General features: G+C 67.9%; 5 protein-coding genes and 1 pseudogene across 5 annotated transcripts; 3 read left to right on the top strand and 3 right to left on the bottom strand.

Annotated features, from left to right (window-relative positions):
* Positions 1 to 1643: 1643 nt before the first annotated feature.
* On the bottom strand, positions 1644 to 2488 carry LOC142595700 (feather keratin 4-like). The gene is made up of 2 exons (XM_075724487.1): positions 2414 to 2488; positions 1644 to 2027 (listed from the first exon to the last, which is right to left on the bottom strand). The coding sequence occupies exon 2, from the start codon at positions 2010 to 2012 to the stop codon at positions 1644 to 1646; it is 369 nt and encodes a 122-aa protein (XP_075580602.1). The 5' UTR covers positions 2013 to 2027; positions 2414 to 2488.
* Positions 2489 to 3621: 1133 nt separating this feature from the next.
* Positions 3622 to 3990, top strand: LOC142595690 (feather keratin 3-like). Its single transcript, XM_075724469.1, has one exon. It carries the CDS (start codon positions 3622 to 3624, stop codon positions 3988 to 3990), a length of 369 nt encoding a protein of 122 aa, XP_075580584.1.
* Positions 3991 to 6720: 2730 nt separating this feature from the next.
* Positions 6721 to 7565, bottom strand: LOC142595691 (feather keratin 3-like). Its single transcript, XM_075724470.1, has 2 exons — positions 7491 to 7565; positions 6721 to 7104 (listed from the first exon to the last, which is right to left on the bottom strand). The coding sequence occupies exon 2, from the start codon at positions 7087 to 7089 to the stop codon at positions 6721 to 6723; it is 369 nt and encodes a 122-aa protein (XP_075580585.1). The 5' UTR covers positions 7090 to 7104; positions 7491 to 7565.
* Positions 7566 to 8698: 1133 nt separating this feature from the next.
* On the top strand, positions 8699 to 9067 carry LOC142595688 (feather keratin 3-like). Its single transcript, XM_075724465.1, has one exon. The coding sequence runs from the start codon at positions 8699 to 8701 to the stop codon at positions 9065 to 9067; it is 369 nt and encodes a 122-aa protein (XP_075580580.1).
* A 2730-nt stretch (positions 9068 to 11797) lies between these two features.
* LOC142595685 (feather keratin 3-like) lies at positions 11798 to 12642 on the bottom strand. Its single transcript, XM_075724455.1, has 2 exons — positions 12568 to 12642; positions 11798 to 12181 (listed from the first exon to the last, which is right to left on the bottom strand). Exon 2 carries the CDS (start codon positions 12164 to 12166, stop codon positions 11798 to 11800), a length of 369 nt encoding a protein of 122 aa, XP_075580570.1. The 5' UTR covers positions 12167 to 12181; positions 12568 to 12642.
* Positions 12643 to 13779: 1137 nt separating this feature from the next.
* Positions 13780 to 14147, top strand: LOC142595702 (feather keratin 3-like; annotated as a pseudogene).
* Positions 14148 to 16178: the final 2031 nt, after the last annotated feature.

Genomic DNA, 16178 nt, shown 5'->3' with positions numbered 1-16178 from the left:
GGGAAGAAGAAGGAAGGGGGGGACGTTGGGAGCGATGGCGCTGGTCTTCCCAAGTAAGCGTTAGGCGTGATGGGGCCCTGCCTTCCTGGAGATGGCTGAACAGCCGCCTGCCGATGGGAAGCAGCGGGCGAATTCCTTCCTTTGCTTTGCTTGCGTGCGCAGCTTTTGCCTGACCTCTTAAAGCGTCTTTATCTCAAGCCACGCGTTTTCTCACTTCCCCCACCGGGGTGGAGCGAGCGAGCGAGCGAGCGAGCGAGCCGCTCTGTGGCGTTCAGTTGCCATGTGGGGCTAAAGCACAAAAATGATGAAGGGGCAGAGAGCGTGTCTCCTCTGGGGAGAGCCTGAGAGAGATGGCACTGTCCCTGCTGGCATCGAGGAGGCTCAGGGGAGTCTCCTCGACGTGCACACATGCCTGAAGGGAAGGCGTCAAGCCGATGGAGCCGGGCTCTTTTCAGAGTTGCCCAGTGCCAGGAGAAGAGGCAATGGGCAGCAGCTTGAAGCCCCGCAAGCTCCACCTCGCCTTCCCAAAAGGCTTTTTTGACCGTGAGGGTGACTGAGCACTGGCCCAGGTTGGCGCGGGAGGTTGTGGCGTCTCCGTCCTTGGAGAGGTGCAAAAGGCGCGTGGAGATGGTGCCGGGCAGCCGGCCCTGGGTGACCTCGCCTGAGGCGGCAGCAGGAGCAGATGCCCTCCAAAGGCTCCTGCCGCCAATAACCAGGCTGTAACTGGTGTGCGGTTGTGTCTGCGGCAGAGAAGCGAGGAGCAGCGTGTGTGTTGGCCTGCGCTGGGGGTGAGAAGGGGAAGGGGAAAGGGCAGGCGAGGGAGAAGAGGGAGGGGGAGGAGGAAGGGGCTAAGAAGAGGGAAGAGAAGGGCAAGGGGCTGGGGGAGAATCATCAGGAGGGCAAGAGAAAGAAGAGGAGGGAAGAGAAGGAGGGGAAGGGAAACGGCTAGGGGAGAGAAAGGGGCAGCGTCCCCTGTGCTTTCTCCCCCAGGGCCTGCAGGCGAGGCAAGGAGACAGAGAGGGGCTGGAGGCGCGGCAGGCATGGCCCCTGGGTGGCTCGGAGCCCCTGTGGCGGCCGCGCTCCCGAGCAAGGAGCCTGGAGGTCTGCCGCCGCCCCAGGGCTGCGTGTCCTGCAGGCAGGGGAGCCGGCTGCGTTCAGGCAGGCCCCTTGGAGCTGGGCGGCGGGACCGTGCGTGGGCAGAGCTGCCAGGGCTGTGGGGTGTCGCCAGAGGCAGCTCAGCCTGGCTCTGCGGGGGCTGAGAGACTTCCCTGGCCCGGCTGGCGTCGGGCACGCGCCGGGCGAGGGAACCCTGCAGCCCCGGCTGCTGGGCTTTGAAAGGAAAGGCAGAGAGGGAGGCCTTGGGTGCAGGCTTGTTTTATTGCGGCGCGGGAAAGGCACATGAGGCAGAGGCAGGCGCGGGTTGTCCCTGTGGGCGTCAGGAGAGGTGTTCCTTCAGGCTTCTCCCAGGCGGTGGTGGTTGCAGAGAGAAGCAAGCGCCCCGTGGGCTGACGGTGGAGTTGCGCATGTGGGCACGGGCGGGAGCGAGGAGGAGAGGCGGCCCGGAGAGAGGGAAGGGAGGGCAGAAAGGAGAGGAGGCGTGAGGCAGAGGTGGCCCAGGGACTGTGGGGGCTCCGGGGCTGGCTCTAGCAGGGCCCACAGGTGTCCCACAGCTTCCTGCTGTAGCGGGGCACGGCGCAGGGGCTGCAGGCGGGAGAGGCGTAGGGTCTGCCAAAGGTGCAGAGGCCCCACGAGCCCAGCGTGGCCCCGGCGCCGTAGAGGCCCCCCAGCCCCAGGGAGCCCCCAAAGGCGGGTGCTCCGGAGGAGCCCACCACGGCTTGCTGGGGGAAGGAGCTGAGGATGGGGCCGGGGAAGGTGACGACGACGGGGGGCGGCTGGATGAAGGCCGTCGAGTCGGGGCACTGGCGGGCGCACAGCTCGTTGCAGCTCTCAGCGATGGGCTGGGGGACGGCGACGCTGCTGGGTTTCGGTGGGCACAGGTCGTAGCAAGACATCTTGGTGCGAGAGAGCTGAGCCTGAAAGACACGGCCCCGAGGAGAGGCGTCATGAGCGAGGAGGAGATGCCCCCGGCCGAGCAGTGCCCTGTTCTCAGGGCTGCCCTGGAGATGGAGGGGCCAGAGCCACCGCCTTGCCCGCGCTGCCCGCCCCTCGTTGCCCTTTGCCCAGCCAGCCCGCGTCAGCGCCCTGCTCTCCGCACACGGAGGGCACGCAGGCCCTCCCGGAGAGCCTGTGCCGTGCCGGGCCCGGCTCCGCGGGTCCCAGCCACGGGGCTCCTTCCTGCTCCCGCCGCAGCTCAGCCCGCCCTGGCCATGCGCGGCTGCCGCCGCCAGCACGCCCGCTGCCCTCAGAGCTCTCCTGGCCGCGCCGGCCCCCGCCCCAGCAGGCAGAGACCCACAGGCACCCACCTACCCTTTTGCTGAGCAGAGCGAGGCAGGAGCGGTGGATGCCAGCGCTGGCCCAGGGCAGCGCTTTTATGCCGGGCCGGCGAGTGCGGGGAGGAGCTGGCCGCAGCGGGGGCACGTGGCCCGTGGCGGCCGAGCCCCTGCCTCCTCCCTGCGTGGCACGGGGCTGTTTTGCTGACGCCGCTTCCTCAGCAGCCCCAACCCGCTCTATCAGCCCCGGCAATTACCCCGCTCGGGCGCTTGCCAGCTGCCACCTAATGGGCCAAATTAGCCCCGCTCTCTTTTCATTATCTCGGTGCGTAAGAGGGCACGCAGCGTGACAAGGGCTGACTGCAAGCGCCCTGCGTGCCACAGCTCTTGCCCAAGGGCTTGGTCTCGGGGCAGCCTCGCGCCGCCTTTGCAGAGCCACACGGAAGACCAGGGGGCCTGGCGCTGGCCTTGCAAAGGCCTCCCGCACGCCAGCGACCACGGGACGTACGCCGAGCGGCTATTATCTACAGAGGCACGAGGTTACAAAATGCCAAATCAAAGGCACTCCTCTCGGGCACTGCCTGCTCAGCACGATGCATCACTCGCCAGCCCAGCGGAGCCAGCCTCCATCTGCTGCAAGCGCTGGCCATCGACCTCTGCAAGTGTGGGGGAGAAAAACCACGCGTGCTCTTCGCCCAGGCGCATGGTGCAAGCAGCACGGCTCCCCAGCTGGGCGCACGCGGCACGGGCCGCTGCCAGCCCTGCCCCGGCCCCGCCAGGCCCTCGCAGGCGTCGCTGCAGCCCCGTTGCTGGGGGAGATGCCTGCTCTCCTTTAGCCCACGAAGCAGAAAGGGGAGGAAAGCCTGGGAAGCGGCATGTGCTGGTGTGGCGAGGGGATGCTGACTCAGGGAGGGGCAGGAGCCGGACAGCCCTGTTGTCATCGGCGGCGGCGGCGGCGGCGGCGGCGGCAGCAGCAGCAGGGAGTGCCGCCTCTGCAGATTGGCCCAGGTGGTGCTGAGCAATGGCGGGGCAGGTATAAAAGCTCTGCCTCTGCCAGGCTCTCCCATCCACTGCTCCGGCCGCCTTCTCCTCTGGGAACAGGGTAAGTCTGCGAGCGCTTCTCCTCCTGGCCCCCTGCTCCGGCCCCGGCCCCTGCGCCTCGGGCGCACCCCTCTGCTGCTCTCTTGCAACGCCTGCCCTCTTGCAGAGCCCCATCCGATCCCCCGCCAAGATGTCTTGCTACGACCTGTGCCCACCGAAACCCAGCAGCGTCGCCGTCCCCCAGCCCATCGCTGAGAGCTGCAACGAGCTGTGCGCCCGCCAGTGCCCCGACTCGACGGCCTTCATCCAGCCGCCCCCCGTCGTCGTCACCTTCCCCGGCCCCATCCTCAGCTCCTTCCCCCAGCAAGCCGTGGTGGGCTCCTCCGGAGCACCCGCCTTTGGGGGCTCCCTGGGGCTGGGGGGCCTCTACGGCGCCGGGGCCACGCTGGGCTCGGGGGGCCTCTGCACCTTTGGCAGACCCTACGCCTCTCCCGCCTGCAGCCCCTGCGCCGTGCCCCGCTACAGCAGGAAGCTGTGGGACACCTGTGGGCCCTGCTAGAGCCAGCCCAGCCCCAGGCGCTGCCCCCGGCCCAAGCGCCAGCACCACCGCCCACGCAGGGCTGAGCTGGCGGGCACCAGGCACCGAGGAGTGCTCAGCATCCCCAGCCCCAGCCAACGCCTGGGCAGCTGGCAGTGCCGCACACCCTCGGCCCTTGCCTGCCCTCTGCTCCTGCCCTCTGCGCTCCTCCCCTCTCTTCCCAGCTCTTGCACAGGGCAGGAGGTGGACCTGGAAGGCCCTGCCGGGGCTGCAGGGCCACATCCTCGGCCTCTCTAACGCCGCACCAAGGGCGCATCCCGAGCGAGAAGCCGCGCTCTGGAGAAGATCCCCCTGCCTCCCGCAAGATGTGGCAAGCAGCCTCTCTGGGTCTTGCTCACCGTCTCTCTGACAGTCTCTCTTTCCCCTCTGGGCGCAATAAAGAGTTCCTGCATGCACCTGGTGCCTCCCTCCCTCCCTCCCTCCTTGTGCCAAGCTGGGGAGACCCTGGGGGCGTGTGCCGGGCAGCTGTGGGAGGGCAAAGGGTGGTCCTGAGATGCCCAGGCGAGGCGAGGCGAGGCGAGGCGAGGCGAGGCTGGGCGGTGTTGGGAGCGGGGAGGATGCAGGCAGCGGGCAGGGCAGGGAGAGCCTTTGAAAAAGGTGGGGCTTACAGCAGAGCTGGGGAAAGGGCAGAGAGGAGGACAGGCGCTGGCAGTGCTCCTTCGCCTGGCCTCCTCAGCCCGGGAGCGGCACCAGCTCCGCCAGGTCCCTCAGCTCCACAGAAGCACGGCAGCGTCCGCGGGCACCTGCACAGAGGAGGCTGGGCAGGAGCCAGCGTTAAACCCCGTGCCTGGGAAATGGCCGGCGATGGCTGGAGAGCAGCTCGTCAGGAAAGGCCCTTGGGGTGCTGGGGGGCACCAAGGTGCGCGTGAGCGGGCAACGTGCAAAGGGGGCAAAGGTGGCCAGCGGTGTCCTGGGGCTGCGTGCGGAGGAGCGTGGCCGGCAGGCGGAGGGAGGGGATCCTTGCCCTGCGCTCAGCATTGGCGAGGCATAGCGCAAAGGCGTCTTCCCTACCGTGTGACGTCGTGCTCAGCAATAGGAAGCTGGGGGAAGAAGAAGGAAGGGGGGGACGTTGGGAGCGATGGCGCTGGTCTTCCCAAGTAAGCGTTAGGCGTGATGGGGCCCTGCCTTCCTGGAGATGGCTGAACAGCCGCCTGCCGATGGGAAGCAGCGGGCGAATTCCTTCCTTTGCTTTGCTTGCGTGCGCAGCTTTTGCCTGACCTCTTAAAGCGTCTTTATCTCAAGCCACGCGTTTTCTCACTTCCCCCACCGGGGTGGAGCGAGCGAGCGAGCGAGCGAGCGAGCGAGCCGCTCTGTGGCGTTCAGTTGCCATGTGGGGCTAAAGCACAAAAATGATGAAGGGGCAGAGAGCGTGTCTCCTCTGGGGAGAGCCTGAGAGAGATGGCACTGTCCCTGCTGGCATCGAGGAGGCTCAGGGGAGTCTCCTCGACGTGCACACATGCCTGAAGGGAAGGCGTCAAGCCGATGGAGCCGGGCTCTTTTCAGAGTTGCCCAGTGCCAGGAGAAGAGGCAATGGGCAGCAGCTTGAAGCCCCGCAGGCTCCACCTCGCCTTCCCAAAAGGCTTTTTTGACCGTGAGGGTGACTGAGCACTGGCCCAGGTTGGCGCGGGAGGTTGTGGCGTCTCCGTCCTTGGAGAGGTGCAAAAGGCGCGTGGAGATGGTGCCGGGCAGCCGGCCCTGGGTGACCTCGCCTGAGGCGGCAGCAGGAGCAGATGCCCTCCAAAGGCTCCTGCCGCCAATAACCAGGCTGTAACTGGTGTGCGGTTGTGTCTGCGGCAGAGAAGCGAGGAGCAGCGTGTGTGTTGGCCTGCGCTGGGGGTGAGAAGGGGAAGGGGAAAGGGCAGGCGAGGGAGAAGAGGGAGGGGGAGGAGGAAGGGGCTAAGAAGAGGGAAGAGAAGGGCAAGGGGCTGGGGGAGAATCATCAGGAGGGCAAGAGAAAGAAGAGGAGGGAAGAGAAGGAGGGGAAGGGAAACGGCTAGGGGAGAGAAAGGGGCAGCGTCCCCTGTGCTTTCTCCCCCAGGGCCTGCAGGCGAGGCAAGGAGACAGAGAGGGGCTGGAGGCGCGGCAGGCATGGCCCCTGGGTGGCTCGGAGCCCCCGTGGCGGCCGCGCTCCCGAGCAAGGAGCCTGGAGGTCTGCCGCCGCCCCAGGGCTGCGTGTCCTGCAGGCAGGGGAGCCGGCTGCGTTCAGGCAGGCCCCTTGGAGCTGGGCGGCGGGACCGTGCGTGGGCAGAGCTGCCAGGGCTGTGGGGTGTCGCCAGAGGCAGCTCAGCCTGGCTCTGCGGGGGCTGAGAGACTTCCCTGGCCCGGCTGGCGTCGGGCACGCGCCGGGCGAGGGAACCCTGCAGCCCCGGCTGCTGGGCTTTGAAAGGAAAGGCAGAGAGGGAGGCCTTGGGTGCAGGCTTGTTTTATTGCGGCGCGGGAAAGGCACATGAGGCAGAGGCAGGCGCGGGTTGTCCCTGTGGGCGTCAGGAGAGGTGTTCCTTCAGGCTTCTCCCAGGCGGTGGTGGTTGCAGAGAGAAGCAAGCGCCCCGTGGGCTGACGGTGGAGTTGCGCATGTGGGCACGGGCGGGAGCGAGGAGGAGAGGCGGCCCGGAGAGAGGGAAGGGAGGGCAGAAAGGAGAGGAGGCGTGAGGCAGAGGTGGCCCAGGGACTGTGGGGGCTCCGGGGCTGGCTCTAGCAGGGCCCACAGGTGTCCCACAGCTTCCTGCTGTAGCGGGGCACGGCGCAGGGGCTGCAGGCGGGAGAGGCGTAGGGTCTGCCAAAGGTGCAGAGGCCCCCCGAGCCCAGCGTGGCCCCGGCGCCGTAGAGGCCCCCCAGCCCCAGGGAGCCCCCAAAGGCGGGTGCTCCGGAGGAGCCCACCACGGCTTGCTGGGGGAAGGAGCTGAGGATGGGGCCGGGGAAGGTGACGACGACGGGGGGCGGCTGGATGAAGGCCGTCGAGTCGGGGCACTGGCGGGCGCACAGCTCGTTGCAGCTCTCAGCGATGGGCTGGGGGACGGCGACGCTGCTGGGTTTCGGTGGGCACAGGTCGTAGCAAGACATCTTGGTGCGAGAGAGCTGAGCCTGAAAGACACGGCCCCGAGGAGAGGCGTCATGAGCGAGGAGGAGATGCCCCCGGCCGAGCAGTGCCCTGTTCTCAGGGCTGCCCTGGAGATGGAGGGGCCAGAGCCACCGCCTTGCCCGCGCTGCCCGCCCCTCGTTGCCCTTTGCCCAGCCAGCCCGCGTCAGCGCCCTGCTCTCCGCACACGGAGGGCACGCAGGCCCTCCCGGAGAGCCTGTGCCGTGCCGGGCCCGGCTCCGCGGGTCCCAGCCACGGGGCTCCTTCCTGCTCCCGCCGCAGCTCAGCCCGCCCTGGCCATGCGCGGCTGCCGCCGCCAGCACGCCCGCTGCCCTCAGAGCTCTCCTGGCCGCGCCGGCCCCCGCCCCAGCAGGCAGAGACCCACAGGCACCCACCTACCCTTTTGCTGAGCAGAGCGAGGCAGGAGCGGTGGATGCCAGCGCTGGCCCAGGGCAGCGCTTTTATGCCGGGCCGGCGAGTGCGGGGAGGAGCTGGCCGCAGCGGGGGCACGTGGCCCGTGGCGGCCGAGCCCCTGCCTCCTCCCTGCGTGGCACGGGGCTGTTTTGCTGACGCCGCTTCCTCAGCAGCCCCAACCCGCTCTATCAGCCCCGGCAATTACCCCGCTCGGGCGCTTGCCAGCTGCCACCTAATGGGCCAAATTAGCCCCGCTCTCTTTTCATTATCTCGGTGCGTAAGAGGGCACGCAGCGTGACAAGGGCTGACTGCAAGCGCCCTGCGTGCCACAGCTCTTGCCCAAGGGCTTGGTCTCGGGGCAGCCTCGCGCCGCCTTTGCAGAGCCACACGGAAGACCAGGGGGCCTGGCGCTGGCCTTGCAAAGGCCTCCCGCACGCCAGCGACCACGGGACGTACGCCGAGCGGCTATTATCTACAGAGGCACGAGGTTACAAAATGCCAAATCAAAGGCACTCCTCTCGGGCACTGCCTGCTCAGCACGATGCATCACTCGCCAGCCCAGCGGAGCCAGCCTCCATCTGCTGCAAGCGCTGGCCATCGACCTCTGCAAGTGTGGGGGAGAAAAACCACGCGTGCTCTTCGCCCAGGCGCATGGTGCAAGCAGCACGGCTCCCCAGCTGGGCGCACGCGGCACGGGCCGCTGCCAGCCCTGCCCCGGCCCCGCCAGGCCCTCGCAGGCGTCGCTGCAGCCCCGTTGCTGGGGGAGATGCCTGCTCTCCTTTAGCCCACGAAGCAGAAAGGGGAGGAAAGCCTGGGAAGCGGCATGTGCTGGTGTGGCGAGGGGATGCTGACTCAGGGAGGGGCAGGAGCCGGACAGCCCTGTTGTCATCGGCGGCGGCGGCGGCGGCGGCGGCGGCAGCAGCAGCAGGGAGTGCCGCCTCTGCAGATTGGCCCAGGTGGTGCTGAGCAATGGCGGGGCAGGTATAAAAGCTCTGCCTCTGCCAGGCTCTCCCATCCACTGCTCCGGCCGCCTTCTCCTCTGGGAACAGGGTAAGTCTGCGAGCGCTTCTCCTCCTGGCCCCCTGCTCCGGCCCCGGCCCCTGCGCCTCGGGCGCACCCCTCTGCTGCTCTCTTGCAACGCCTGCCCTCTTGCAGAGCCCCATCCGATCCCCCGCCAAGATGTCTTGCTACGACCTGTGCCCACCGAAACCCAGCAGCGTCGCCGTCCCCCAGCCCATCGCTGAGAGCTGCAACGAGCTGTGCGCCCGCCAGTGCCCCGACTCGACGGCCTTCATCCAGCCGCCCCCCGTCGTCGTCACCTTCCCCGGCCCCATCCTCAGCTCCTTCCCCCAGCAAGCCGTGGTGGGCTCCTCCGGAGCACCCGCCTTTGGGGGCTCCCTGGGGCTGGGGGGCCTCTACGGCGCCGGGGCCACGCTGGGCTCGGGGGGCCTCTGCACCTTTGGCAGACCCTACGCCTCTCCCGCCTGCAGCCCCTGCGCCGTGCCCCGCTACAGCAGGAAGCTGTGGGACACCTGTGGGCCCTGCTAGAGCCAGCCCAGCCCCAGGCGCTGCCCCCGGCCCAAGCGCCAGCACCACCGCCCACGCAGGGCTGAGCTGGCGGGCACCAGGCACCGAGGAGTGCTCAGCATCCCCAGCCCCAGCCAACGCCTGGGCAGCTGGCAGTGCCGCACACCCTCGGCCCTTGCCTGCCCTCTGCTCCTGCCCTCTGCGCTCCTCCCCTCTCTTCCCAGCTCTTGCACAGGGCAGGAGGTGGACCTGGAAGGCCCTGCCGGGGCTGCAGGGCCACATCCTCGGCCTCTCTAACGCCGCACCAAGGGCGCATCCCGAGCGAGAAGCCGCGCTCTGGAGAAGATCCCCCTGCCTCCCGCAAGATGTGGCAAGCAGCCTCTCTGGGTCTTGCTCACCGTCTCTCTGACAGTCTCTCTTTCCCCTCTGGGCGCAATAAAGAGTTCCTGCATGCACCTGGTGCCTCCCTCCCTCCCTCCCTCCTTGTGCCAAGCTGGGGAGACCCTGGGGGCGTGTGCCGGGCAGCTGTGGGAGGGCAAAGGGTGGTCCTGAGATGCCCAGGCGAGGCGAGGCGAGGCGAGGCGAGGCGAGGCTGGGCGGTGTTGGGAGCGGGGAGGATGCAGGCAGCGGGCAGGGCAGGGAGAGCCTTTGAAAAAGGTGGGGCTTACAGCAGAGCTGGGGAAAGGGCAGAGAGGAGGACAGGCGCTGGCAGTGCTCCTTCGCCTGGCCTCCTCAGCCCGGGAGCGGCACCAGCTCCGCCAGGTCCCTCAGCTCCACAGAAGCACGGCAGCGTCCGCGGGCACCTGCACAGAGGAGGCTGGGCAGGAGCCAGCGTTAAACCCCGTGCCTGGGAAATGGCCGGCGATGGCTGGAGAGCAGCTCGTCAGGAAAGGCCCTTGGGGTGCTGGGGGGCACCAAGGTGCGCGTGAGCGGGCAACGTGCAAAGGGGGCAAAGGTGGCCAGCGGTGTCCTGGGGCTGCGTGCGGAGGAGCGTGGCCGGCAGGCGGAGGGAGGGGATCCTTGCCCTGCGCTCAGCATTGGCGAGGCATAGCGCAAAGGCGTCTTCCCTACCGTGTGACGTCGTGCTCAGCAATAGGAAGCTGGGGGAAGAAGAAGGAAGGGGGGGACGTTGGGAGCGATGGCGCTGGTCTTCCCAAGTAAGCGTTAGGCGTGATGGGGCCCTGCCTTCCTGGAGATGGCTGAACAGCCGCCTGCCGATGGGAAGCAGCGGGCGAATTCCTTCCTTTGCTTTGCTTGCGTGCGCAGCTTTTGCCTGACCTCTTAAAGCGTCTTTATCTCAAGCCACGCGTTTTCTCACTTCCCCCACCGGGGTGGAGCGAGCGAGCGAGCGAGCGAGCGAGCGAGCCGCTCTGTGGCGTTCAGTTGCCATGTGGGGCTAAAGCACAAAAATGATGAAGGGGCAGAGAGCGTGTCTCCTCTGGGGAGAGCCTGAGAGAGATGGCACTGTCCCTGCTGGCATCGAGGAGGCTCAGGGGAGTCTCCTCGACGTGCACACATGCCTGAAGGGAAGGCGTCAAGCCGATGGAGCCGGGCTCTTTTCAGAGTTGCCCAGTGCCAGGAGAAGAGGCAATGGGCAGCAGCTTGAAGCCCCGCAAGCTCCACCTCGCCTTCCCAAAAGGCTTTTTTGACCGTGAGGGTGACTGAGCACTGGCCCAGGTTGGCGCGGGAGGTTGTGGCGTCTCCGTCCTTGGAGAGGTGCAAAAGGCGCGTGGAGATGGTGCCGGGCAGCCGGCCCTGGGTGACCTCGCCTGAGGCGGCAGCAGGAGCAGATGCCCTCCAAAGGCTCCTGCCGCCAATAACCAGGCTGTAACTGGTGTGCGGTTGTGTCTGCGGCAGAGAAGCGAGGAGCAGCGTGTGTGTTGGCCTGCGCTGGGGGTGAGAAGGGGAAGGGGAAAGGGCAGGCGAGGGAGAAGAGGGAGGGGGAGGAGGAAGGGGCTAAGAAGAGGGAAGAGAAGGGCAAGGGGCTGGGGGAGAATCATCAGGAGGGCAAGAGAAAGAAGAGGAGGGAAGAGAAGGAGGGGAAGGGAAACGGCTAGGGGAGAGAAAGGGGCAGCGTCCCCTGTGCTTTCTCCCCCAGGGCCTGCAGGCGAGGCAAGGAGACAGAGAGGGGCTGGAGGCGCGGCAGGCATGGCCCCTGGGTGGCTCGGAGCCCCCGTGGCGGCCGCGCTCCCGAGCAAGGAGCCTGGAGGTCTGCCGCCGCCCCAGGGCTGCGTGTCCTGCAGGCAGGGGAGCCGGCTGCGTTCAGGCAGGCCCCTTGGAGCTGGGCGGCGGGACCGTGCGTGGGCAGAGCTGCCAGGGCTGTGGGGTGTCGCCAGAGGCAGCTCAGCCTGGCTCTGCGGGGGCTGAGAGACTTCCCTGGCCCGGCTGGCGTCGGGCACGCGCCGGGCGAGGGAACCCTGCAGCCCCGGCTGCTGGGCTTTGAAAGGAAAGGCAGAGAGGGAGGCCTTGGGTGCAGGCTTGTTTTATTGCGGCGCGGGAAAGGCACATGAGGCAGAGGCAGGCGCGGGTTGTCCCTGTGGGCGTCAGGAGAGGTGTTCCTTCAGGCTTCTCCCAGGCGGTGGTGGTTGCAGAGAGAAGCAAGCGCCCCGTGGGCTGACGGTGGAGTTGCGCATGTGGGCACGGGCGGGAGCGAGGAGGAGAGGCGGCCCGGAGAGAGGGAAGGGAGGGCAGAAAGGAGAGGAGGCGTGAGGCAGAGGTGGCCCAGGGACTGTGGGGGCTCCGGGGCTGGCTCTAGCAGGGCCCACAGGTGTCCCACAGCTTCCTGCTGTAGCGGGGCACGGCGCAGGGGCTGCAGGCGGGAGAGGCGTAGGGTCTGCCAAAGGTGCAGAGGCCCCCCGAGCCCAGCGTGGCCCCGGCGCCGTAGAGGCCCCCCAGCCCCAGGGAGCCCCCAAAGGCGGGTGCTCCGGAGGAGCCCACCACGGCTTGCTGGGGGAAGGAGCTGAGGATGGGGCCGGGGAAGGTGACGACGACGGGGGGCGGCTGGATGAAGGCCGTCGAGTCGGGGCACTGGCGGGCGCACAGCTCGTTGCAGCTCTCAGCGATGGGCTGGGGGACGGCGACGCTGCTGGGTTTCGGTGGGCACAGGTCGTAGCAAGACATCTTGGTGCGAGAGAGCTGAGCCTGAAAGACACGGCCCCGAGGAGAGGCGTCATGAGCGAGGAGGAGATGCCCCCGGCCGAGCAGTGCCCTGTTCTCAGGGCTGCCCTGGAGATGGAGGGGCCAGAGCCACCGCCTTGCCCGCGCTGCCCGCCCCTCGTTGCCCTTTGCCCAGCCAGCCCGCGTCAGCGCCCTGCTCTCCGCACACGGAGGGCACGCAGGCCCTCCCGGAGAGCCTGTGCCGTGCCGGGCCCGGCTCCGCGGGTCCCAGCCACGGGGCTCCTTCCTGCTCCCGCCGCAGCTCAGCCCGCCCTGGCCATGCGCGGCTGCCGCCGCCAGCACGCCCGCTGCCCTCAGAGCTCTCCTGGCCGCGCCGGCCCCCGCCCCAGCAGGCAGAGACCCACAGGCACCCACCTACCCTTTTGCTGAGCAGAGCGAGGCAGGAGCGGTGGATGCCAGCGCTGGCCCAGGGCAGCGCTTTTATGCCGGGCCGGCGAGTGCGGGGAGGAGCTGGCCGCAGCGGGGGCACGTGGCCCGTGGCGGCCGAGCCCCTGCCTCCTCCCTGCGTGGCACGGGGCTGTTTTGCTGACGCCGCTTCCTCAGCAGCCCCAACCCGCTCTATCAGCCCCGGCAATTACCCCGCTCGGGCGCTTGCCAGCTGCCACCTAATGGGCCAAATTAGCCCCGCTCTCTTTTCATTATCTCGGTGCGTAAGAGGGCACGCAGCGTGACAAGGGCTGACTGCAAGCGCCCTGCGTGCCACAGCTCTTGCCCAAGGGCTTGGTCTCGGGGCAGCCTCGCGCCGCCTTTGCAGAGCCACACGGAAGACCAGGGGGCCTGGCGCTGGCCTTGCAAAGGCCTCCCGCACGCCAGCGACCACGGGACGTACGCCGAGCGGCTATTATCTACAGAGGCACGAGGTTACAAAATGCCAAATCAAAGGCACTCCTCTCGGGCACTGCCTGCTCAGCACGATGCATCACTCGCCAGCCCAGCGGAGCCAGCCTCCATCTGCTGCAAAGCGCTGGCCATCGACCTCTGCAAGTGTGGGGGAGAAAAACCACGCGTGCTCTTCGCCCAGGCGCATGGTGCAAGCAGCACGGCTCCCCAGCTGGGCGCACGCGGCACGGGCCGCTGCCAGCCCTGCCCCGGCCCCGCCAGGCCCTCGCAGGCGTCGCTGCAGCCCCGTTGCTGGGGGAGATGCCTGCTCTCCTTTAGCCCACGAAGCAGAAAGGGGAGGAAAGCCTGGGAAGCGGCATGTGCTGGTGTGGCGAGGGGATGCTGACTCAGGGAGGGGCAGGAGCCGGACAGCCCTGTTGTCATCGGCGGCGGCGGCGGCGGCGGCGGCGGCGGCAGCAGCAGCAGGGAGTGCCGCCTCTGCAGATTGGCCCAGGTGGTGCTGAGCAATGGCGGGGCAGGTATAAAGCTCTGCCTCTGCCAGGCTCTCCCATCCACTGCTCCGGCCGCCTTCTCCTCTGGGAACAGGGTAAGTTCTGCGAGCGCTTCTCCTCCTGGCCCCCTGCTCCGGCCCCGGCCCCTGCGCCTCGGGCGCACCCCTCTGCTGCTCTCTTGCAACGCCTGCCCTCTTGCAGAGCCCCATCCGATCCCCCGCCAAGATGTCTTGCTACGACCTGTGCCCACCGAAACCCAGCAGCGTCGCCGTCCCCCAGCCCATCGCTGAGAGCTGCAACGAGCTGTGCGCCCGCCAGTGCCCCGACTCGACGGCCTTCATCCAGCCGCCCCCCGTCGTCGTCACCTTCCCCGGCCCCATCCTCAGCTCCTTCCCCCAGCAAGCCGTGGTGGGCTCCTCCGGAGCACCCGCCTTTGGGGGCTCCCTGGGGCTGGGGGGCCTCTACGGCGCCGGGGCCACGCTGGGCTCGGGGGGCCTCTGCACCTTTGGCAGACCCTACGCCTCTCCCGCCTGCAGCCCCTGCGCCGTGCCCCGCTACAGCAGGAAGCTTGGGACACCTGTGGGCCCTGCTAGAGCCAGCCCAGCCCCAGGCGCTGCCCCCGGCCCAAGCGCCAGCACCACCGCCCACGCAGGGCTGAGCTGGCGGGCACCAGGCACCGAGGAGTGCTCAGCATCCCCAGCCCCAGCCAACGCCTGGGCAGCTGGCAGTGCCGCACACCCTCGGCCCTTGCCTGCCCTCTGCTCCTGCCCTCTGCGCTCCTCCCCTCTCTTCCCAGCTCTTGCACAGGGCAGGAGGTGGACCTGGAAGGCCCTGCCGGGGCTGCAGGGCCACATCCTCGGCCTCTCTAACGCCGCACCAAGGGCGCATCCCGAGCGAGAAGCCGCGCTCTGGAGAAGATCCCCCTGCCTCCCGCAAGATGTGGCAAGCAGCCTCTCTGGGTCTTGCTCACCGTCTCTCTGACAGTCTCTCTTTCCCCTCTGGGCGCAATAAAGAGTTCCTGCATGCACCTGGTGCCTCCCTCCTCCCTCCCTCCTTGTGCCAAGCTGGGGAGACCCTGGGGGCGTGTGCCGGGCAGCTGTGGGAGGGCAAAGGGTGGTCCTGAGATGCCCAGGCGAGGCGAGGCGAGGCGAGGCGAGGCGAGGCTGGGCGGTGTTGGGAGCGGGGAGGATGCAGGCAGCGGGCAGGGCAGGGAGAGCCTTTGAAAAAGGTGGGGCTTACAGCAGAGCTGGGGAAAGGGCAGAGAGGAGGACAGGCGCTGGCAGTGCTCCTTCGCCTGGCCTCCTCAGCCCGGGAGCGGCACCAGCTCCGCCAGGTCCCTCAGCTCCACAGAAGCACGGCAGCGTCCGCGGGCACCTGCACAGAGGAGGCTGGGCAGGAGCCAGCGTTAAACCCCGTGCCTGGGAAATGGCCGGCGATGGCTGGAGAGCAGCTCGTCAGGAAAGGCCCTTGGGGTGCTGGGGGGCCACCAAGGTGCGCGTGAGCGGGCAACGTGCAAAGGGGGCAAAGGTGGCCAGCGGTGTCCTGGGGCTGCGTGCGGAGGAGCGTGGCCGGCAGGCGGAGGGAGGGGATCCTTGCCCTGCGCTCAGCATTGGCGAGGCATAGCGCAAAGGCGTCTTCCCTACCGTGTGACGTCGTGCTCAGCAATAGGAAGCTGGGGGAAGAAGAAGGAAGGGGGGGACGTTGGGAGCGATGGCGCTGGTCTTCCCAAGTAAGCGTTAGGCGTGATGGGGCCCTGCCTTCCTGGAGATGGCTGAACAGCCGCCTGCCGATGGGAAGCAGCGGGCGAATTCCTTCCTTTGCTTTGCTTGCGTGCGCAGCTTTTGCCTGACCTCTTAAAGCGTCTTTATCTCAAGCCACGCGTTTTCTCACTTCCCCCACCGGGGTGGAGCGAGCGAGCGAGCGAGCGAGCGAGCGAGCCGCTCTGTGGCGTTCAGTTGCCATGTGGGGCTAAAGCACAAAAATGATGAAGGGGCAGAGAGCGTGTCTCCTCTGGGGAGAGCCTGAGAGAGATGGCACTGTCCCTGCTGGCATCGAGGAGGCTCAGGGGAGTCTCCTCGACGTGCACACATGCCTGAAGGGAAGGCGTCAAGCCGATGGAGCCGGGCTCTTTTCAGAGTTGCCCAGTGCCAGGAGAAGAGGCAATGGGCAGCAGCTTGAAGCCCCGCAAGCTCCACCTCGCCTTCCCAAAAGGCTTTTTTGACCGTGAGGGTGACTGAGCACTGGCCCAGGTTGGCGCGGGAGGTTGTGGCGTCTCCGTCCTTGGAGAGGTGCAAAAGGCGCGTGGAGATGGTGCCGGGCAGCCGGCCCTGGGTGACCTCGCCTGAGGCGGCAGCAGGAGCAGATGCCCTCCAAAGGCTCCTGCCGCCAATAACCAGGCTGTAACTGGTGTGCGGTTGTGTCTGCGGCAGAGAAGCGAGGAGCAGCGTGTGTGTTGGCCTGCGCTGGGGGTGAGAAGGGGAAGGGGAAAGGGCAGGCGAGGAGAAGAGGGAGGGGGAGGAGGAAGGGGCTAAGAAGAGGGAAGAGAAGGGCAAGGGGCTGGGGGAGAATCATCAGGAGGGCAAGAGAAAGAAGAGGAGGGAAGAGAAGGAGGGGAAGGGAAACGG

The sequence above is a fragment of the Pelecanus crispus genome, chromosome 22, assembly GCF_030463565.1.
Source record: "Pelecanus crispus isolate bPelCri1 chromosome 22, bPelCri1.pri, whole genome shotgun sequence".
Lineage (NCBI taxonomy): Eukaryota > Metazoa > Chordata > Aves > Pelecaniformes > Pelecanidae > Pelecanus > Pelecanus crispus.
The sequence above is the reverse complement of the archived record's forward strand: the minus strand, read 5'-3'. Positions and strand labels throughout refer to the sequence as shown.